We start from the raw sequence: 7,602 nt of genomic DNA on the forward strand, positions 1-7,602 counted from the left end.
GGGGGGGGGGGGCAGGGGGACAACCACATCTGGACCTACATCCTAGTGAGTGAAGGGGGCAGGGGGAGCTCTGATTTTCTATGATAAAAAACAAAATCAAATGCTAAAAATACATAGGTATTTAGAATTTATTTTAATGATTGAGGTACTGGTATGTTTCCAAATTGTTTTAAAATTGTAAATATATCAATAAAACATCCTTTTCAACTGCTATCTAATCCATCCAATCCATCCATCCATCAGTTGAACACAATATATAGTGGTGTTGATCAATATATCAGTTGAACACAATATATATATAGTGGTGTTTCACTTCAATCACGGAAAAAATGCAGATTTGGGGTTTTTTTTTTTAAATCAGAGAGTTTGCGATTTTTAAACTGAGAAAACCAGAAGCCCTGGTAATAAAGAACACAACCTAGGGCTCCTACGCTCTAATGACCAGACTGTGTAACTTCAATTTTCTAACTTCCTTGCAGCCTACCTAAATTCAGATTGCATGAAAATTTCACTTAATTTTTCTGCTTGATGTAGCACATTTTGAACCCATACGTAAGATTAAAAAAATTCAATTGAATTTGAACACACAAGATTAAAACATGGTAGTGTCAGAGCGATGTTGTAGCTATTATGGTCCAGGAATTACGAGAGACACAAGGATTCCTCTGGATAATATCTTTTATTGGACAACTGCACAACGGGATTGAGTTAGACAAGCTTTCAAATGCAAAACATTCTTCTTCCATTTAAAAGCCCATCTAACTCAATCCCAACCACTCAGCTGATCAAGTAAGAGGCACCACCCAAAGAAATCCTTGCCTCTCAATTCAATCATCACAATAAAATTATTTCTACAGTGAACATGGACAATATCAAAGACATGAAAATGGCTTACCTTAATAATTTTAGATCCAATTTTGTAGGATCCAGAGCTTAGTTTCTGAAGAGCACGATATGCATCTTGTCTATGAACCATGCAGACATATGCACAACCTCTGGGGGGAATCATCTATGAAGAAACAATACGTTTTGTAAAACTGAGACCAATGATTTGGTTACTATCTAAACAGATTCTAATTATTTTTAATAACAAGTTTAAAGGAAAAAAATTAAACCCAGTCTAATAGGTTCTGTGCTTGGCAGACTAACAACAAGACACTAGTGAACAAGTGTTTGTAACTAAGTTCTAAGTTGTTTCTAACCAAAAACAGAACTTCAGAGTACTTTTCAACACTGCAAATAGTTGTAAACATTTTAAAACGAAACAAGAGAAACAGACTATTACATTTGCCAAATCTTGATGACAGGTCTTCATATTTATTCAGCTGTAGAAAGCTGGATATATAAAACTGCTTTAATGACCTAACCCTTGGTCTGGGGTAGGCCTAATTCATTTGGCAGAAAGGTATAAGATACCAAAATCCAATTTTTCCTGGAACAGTGCTGATTCTGCTAACGACTAAGAACTCAACATCAAACTAAGCTAGCACTAAAGTAATGTGAAACAGAATATCCAAAAGATATACTAAAAATGAAGGCTCCATCAAATGTAATGGAAATGTAATATACAGTAACAGTGAACTTTTGAGGTTTATTTATCAAACAGCCTCCACCCTTGGTGCATATGCACCCTATGGCATGATACTGGATCTATGTTAACAGCAACAGAATTCAAGTCACTCTTATATCATAATCAACATTTTTATACCCAAGTTAGTCACTGATTTTCACTTCAAGCAGTCTGCACACATTGGTCAAATTAAGTGCATTTTACCCCCCGGTTAAACGGAACTCCATACACTGGATGTTGTGAAAATCTGTCATTTTATTTAAATAGGATAGAACCATTTAGATGCATGTTTTGTCTTTTTTGGCCAACTGGCATAAGCCTAAGGAAGCTACAAGTCCACTCTTAAATAGCCGGAGGAAACTCTTAACAGAAAATGCAAAGGTAGAGCTACTCAACAACTACTTTGCCTCAGTCTTCACTTAAAAAGTTAGGCTGCAACCATACAAGTAAGAAGGATTATTTGGATAAGGAAGGAGACAAACTGAGGGATGAAATAACAAAAGAAACATTCAGAAAGTTTTTGACTAGTCTGAATGAGTTCAGGTCAACAGGGCCTGATAAACCTCATCCTAAAAGTACTGAAGGAACTGGCAGGCAAAACCATGGAGTCCTTGGCAATACTATTTACAAAGTCATGGGAAACAGATAAAGGTACCAGAGAATTGGGAAAGGGCCAACATAGCGCCCCTCTTTTTTTTTCGTTTGGTTTTGAAAGGCACAAAGGTGGATCCAGGGAACTACAGACAGGTTACCCTGACCTCGATACCTAGGAAGTACTGGAGCACTTTTGGAAGCATCTGGAAAAGGGAAGACTGATCACGAGCAGCCAGCATGGATTTACTATGAATAAATCATGCCAGACAAACTTACTTTAACAAGGTAACTAGCTGAGTACACAAAGGAAACAGAATGAATATAGTGTATCTGGACTTCAGCACAGCTTTTGACAAAGTCCAGCGTGACCTGCTCATAAACAAAAACATGGGCTAGAAAAAACTACTATACGGTACAGAGACAACTGACTCAATAGCTACAAGCAAAAGGTAATTTTAAATGAAGCCATGTTGAAGTGAGCCACAGGTACAATCCAGATGCAGGGGAAAAGAGTTTAGGAGCAAAGGGTCTACAAAACCAGAACTCCAGAAGGAGAAACATGGGTAGAGCAAGAAAGGAGCAAAGCTAGAGGAAGGTCTAAAGCAGAGGCAAGATAGCAGCAAGGCAGGAGGCTGCCAAATAACCAGGCTACAAGTAGTGTTGCCAGGACAAGGCCCATGGTAAGTGGAAGGGTTTCTATAGCTCTCCCATTAAGGGCTTGTGCCTTCCATTGGTCCACCTAGGTCACATGGTCACAGGAAAGCCCTGGTCAGGCTGGGTCCATCACAATCTGCTGCTTGGCGGCACCACAGCGTAAACTTCTGCCTGAGTCAGGACAACCCAGGTTTGAGCCCCAGGAGTCCCAACAGAATGGCAGGAGGTTTCAAGTGGAGTCCCAGAGAGGTCTGTCTTAGGTCCAGTGCTGCTCAACACATTAATGACTTGGATGCTGGAATACAGTGGGCCTTGAGTAAATTTGCAGATGACAAAATGGGGAAGGACTGCAAAACTGGAGTACAGAAGCACAATTCAGAAAGACCTTGATGAATGAGAAAGCCAGGTTGGAACTAACAGGATAAAGTTCAATATGGACAAATGCAAGGTGCAGCTCCTCAGGAAGAATAATTAAAAACACACATACAAGAAGGGTGACACTAGCAGGATGGTAGCATTATGAAGAAGAATACAGGAATCTTGATGGATCACAGACTCAATACAAGTCTGCAGCGTGGAAGTAGCTGCACAAAAGATGAATGCAGTTTTGAGCTGCATCAATAGGAGCATCAGGTGCAAGGCACAGGAGATGACAGAGTCTCTTTGCTTGCCACTGGTTTGACCTCCTCTGGAGCATTTCATGTTTTGGGCTCCACATTTTAAAAAGGGAACAGAGAAGTTAGAGGAGGGTCCAGAAGCACATGACAAAAATGACAGAGGACTAGGGAAACAAGCCTTAAGAGGAGAGGTTGAAGGAAAGAGGCATGTTCAGCTTGCGGAAAAGGCACTTAGAAGGGGAGAGGATAGTAGTCTTCATGCATCTGAAAGGGTGCCCTAAACAAGAAGTAGAACGCCCTTTTTTCTCTTGCTACAGAAAACAGGATGTGGACTGATGGCTTGAAGTTGCAGCAAAGTACGTTAAAATTGTGCATTGAAAAAAAAATATCCTCACTGTTAGAAGAGAGGCAGTGGAACAGACTACCTAGGGAAGTCGTGGAATTTCCATCACTGGGAGGTGTTCAAGAAGGAGTTGGATAAGCACTGGTTAGGAATGCCACTGTTCTACTACAGGTATTTCCCATGCTCCTGGGCTTTGCTGGTTGCCAGGTTGCCACACCAGACTGGGAAGGATTTTTTTCTCCTATTGCTACATGTCAAGGTTTTTTTGCCTTCCTCAGAAGCAGTGGGTGCTGGCTGCCACCTGGGGTGCAGATTTTGACGGGGGTGTGCCAGTGCTTTTGCTGGGACTAATACCCATAGCTTCCTGGCTATCAGGTTTTGCCCCTCCACCACTCAAGGTCAGACCAATCACCATATTTAGAGTAAAAAAAGGAACTGACCACAAAGTAAAAATTGGTATGGACTGAGGGATTTTGTCTTCCTCTGTAGAAGGGGGCACAGCCCTTTTCCTTGGATCTCCTGAGTGTATTTTAACAAACCATACAGCAGCAAAACACTGGCAGTTCTTGCCCCTGTGCTTTTTCTGTGGCAGGTTAAGGTGCTACACCTTGTGACTATGTGACAAGATTGACTATAGTTTTAGTAATAGGTTAGACAAGGATGTGTGGTGTTGTTTACATAGGGATGATCCTGCTTCTGGCAGGGAGCTGGAATAGATGACCCCCAAATGTCCCTTCCAGGCCTAATTTTCTATGATTCTGAGTGGGGCTTATAAGAGACGGTCTGGAAGTTTAGAATAGTATTTTAGTTTGCCAAGACACCATATATTTAGGTCAGATCCAATTAACAGAGAGACTTTCAAGGGGTCTAATATCCTTCCAGGAAGAACAGTTCTGTCCCTCTTGTTTTGTTGTTCCTTTAGAGGATTTCAAAGTCAGTGGTTGCAAGGACCACAGCCTTTTCCCAGACAAAACAAGACCAGATATTACTGCCAAACAGTGTGGCATTTTGAGAGGGATACATTTTGCAATTTCCCATTGGCTTTTTCAAGTAGTCAGGCTGATGGATGTAGTGGAGGGAACCTTGCACATGCAGTGCCCACTTGACCATGCAGAATGACTTCTCTTTTGAACTGCCAATATTGCTAAATAAAAACAAACAAGTGTAAATCATGGCTAGGATTTTTAAAAAAGAAAAAAGAAAACAAGTGTGCCAAGGCAGGCTCCTCAGTCTAAGTGTGTTTTCTTACATGTTATTATGGACTACAGATTTGCCAAGTGTACCATATAGAATAAACTGGCCTAAATTAATATATGCAACAGACATTGACCAGTGCTTACTTACATTAATAGACTCTATTTGTCCAAATTCTTCAAACAAATTAGTTAAATCTTGCTGTGTAGCTTTCTTGTCGACTTGACCAACCCAAAGAGTAGTACTGCAGACTATCAAGAGAGACATTACAAAAATTAAAAAGAATTCTTTCCACTAAAGTGCTTTAAAATTACAAATCTGAAAGCGATTGAGAAACAAGCAAGCAAAAACTAACATATCAAAGTGAAAACTGTAAATATTTTACCCAGTCTATAGAAGTTAAGTGCAGTAAACAAACACAGAGGCTACACAATTTGTTTAAAGTCACATAGTGAATTAATGATGAAGCAAAAACAACACTCAAGAAGCCCCAATTCCCTGGCTTCTGCTCTCAAATGGGAATTGAGGAAGAATCATAAAAATGAACTAACCTTGACAAAATATTTTAAATTGTTTTTGTAACTCAAAAAAATGCTTCAGAAGAGACAAATGAAAAACATAATGAAAGCGTACTTTAATAAGCAAATGCATCAACATCTGTATCTCATGAAAAGCTTTGTGCTTACAGTACATTTTATAGAACAGAAAGCAGCATACATGAAAGAGTATTATGACTAAACGACTGATTCTGAACAACTCAAAAAAAGGTATTTTTACAGAAGCTACTCACCTTTAGGGTGACCTGAAGTGCAGGTCAAAGGATCTGGACTGTGATTTTACTTTATTTTGGGCTTTGTTGACTTAGTGGTTTTAATTAAAACAAAAATGTATTTAGTATTGAGCATAGTATTTCGACACAGCCACTGAACTCAGTGGTATTTCTATTTGCACAGGAAATTTTGCATATTATCACAGCACAATAAATATTAAGAGTATGTTTTTCTTTTAAACTCTCATATTGAGTCTCCCTTTCCTCTCTTAACCAGAAGACCACTTTTCCTCTTGATGTTCACCAAGGAAAAACTTAATACACAGGAGAAGGGCAAGGTTAACCTGGGCCTGCAGATATTTATCCATAGTCCCTTGTCTCCTCCTGTTTTTGTCCATCCCATCTTCCTAATGAGAACAGAATAGATGCAGGGCTCAACCTCCCACTTATTCCTATATCTCAGCCAAAATTCCAAAACTTCACCATTACTGGGATCTTTTACATCAGGACTGTCAAACATCTGGCTCACAGGCTGGATACAGCCTGCAGAGCTGCTACATCTGGAAGTTGGGGCATGACCTGCCATGGAATATAGGCCCCATTGGCTTTGGCCATCAGCAGGAAGCCACTGCAGCCCCCAGATCCCTCCTCTGGACCCACTGCTACCTCAGGACCCCTCCCCCACCAGCAGTAGATCCCCACCCCCAGACCCCTGGCCAACTCCAGACTCACTGCTGCTACGTCCCTTGATGACCCCAAATACCTCCCCCAACCACATGCCACAGGCTGGATCCAACCTGTATGGAGCCCTGCAGTCTGGATTCAGACCAGAGCCCCAGGGGAGGCTGACGCCCCCATTTCCACCTGAAAAAGTTCCAGTTTTCCCAAATCCTTCCAATGACCAGAAGAATACCAATTCCCCAGTCTTTCAAATATTATAAAATGTATCCATACAATTTTTCTACTGAACTGGGGAATGTGTCACTATCACTGGCTACTTATAGGAGTTGTATTTCTATCAGAAGAATCAGGAGGCTTGTCAGTGAGGCCCTAAGGGACCACAACTCGAGGGGGAGGGGAGTTCACGAAGAGTGGTTGCTCCTCAAGGGAGTGATCCTTGATGCACAAGCTAATTCTATTCCATCTCAGAGGAAAGGTAGCAAGAGGGCACAGCAGCCCCCCTGGCTCTCCAGGGATCTAGCAGACCTCCTGAGGCTAAAAAGAAAGGCCTACAAAAGGATGGAGGATGGGAGTCACCTCCAAGGAGGATTATTCTGCACTGGTCCGGTCCTGCAGGGAGCAAACCAGGAAAGCCAAGGCTGCAACTGAACTCCAACTAGCTTCAAGCACCAAGGACAATAAAAAGTCCTTTTTCAGATATGTGGGGAGCCAGAGGAAAAGCAAGGGCAACATTGGATCCCTGCTGAACCAGATGGGACATCTGACAACTGACGCCCAGGAAAAAGCCAACCTATTAAATGAGTACTTTGCGTCCGTCTTTCATCAGCCCCATGGGACGCCCATTGCCTGCTACGGGACAGGGAGGTCTGGGTGATGGAGATCCCCTGCCCTCCATTAATACTGACCTCGTGAAGGAACACCTTGAGAGGCTGGATACCTTCAAGTCAGCTGGCTCTGACAATCTACACCCCAGGGTACTCACAGAGCTGGCAAGCATCATAGCCCAGCCTCTGGCATGGATCTTTGAAAACCCCTGCCACTCTGGTGTAGTGCCCAAAGAAGGCCAATGTGGTGCTATCTTCAAGAAAGGGAGGAAAGTGGATCTGACTAACTATAGGCCCATCAGCCTGACTTCTATCCTGGGGAAGATCTTAGAAAAGTTTATTAAAGAGGCCATCCT

The 7,602-nt window shown here is 41.8% G+C and overlaps 1 protein-coding gene across 5 annotated transcripts in view; it reads right to left on the reverse strand.

Moving 5' to 3' along the window:
- The window catches only part of SCAF8 (SR-related CTD associated factor 8), a 198,272-nt gene that overhangs the window by 102,054 nt on the left and 88,616 nt on the right, over nt 1–7,602 (reverse strand). For all 5 annotated transcript variants that reach the window (XM_019526807.1, XM_019526808.1, XM_019526809.1 and 2 more), the window contains exons 13-14: nt 5,123–5,223; nt 896–1,009 (exon numbers count right to left, since the gene is read on the reverse strand). In XM_019526807.1, the coding sequence (XP_019382352.1) occupies nt 896–1,009; nt 5,123–5,223 (215 nt within the window). The remainder of the gene's footprint in view (nt 1–895; nt 1,010–5,122; nt 5,224–7,602) is intronic.

This window comes from Gavialis gangeticus, unplaced genomic scaffold, assembly GCF_001723915.1.
Source record: "Gavialis gangeticus isolate Ggan-Ray unplaced genomic scaffold, GavGan_comp1, whole genome shotgun sequence".
Classification (NCBI taxonomy): Eukaryota; Metazoa; Chordata; order Crocodylia; family Gavialidae; genus Gavialis; species Gavialis gangeticus.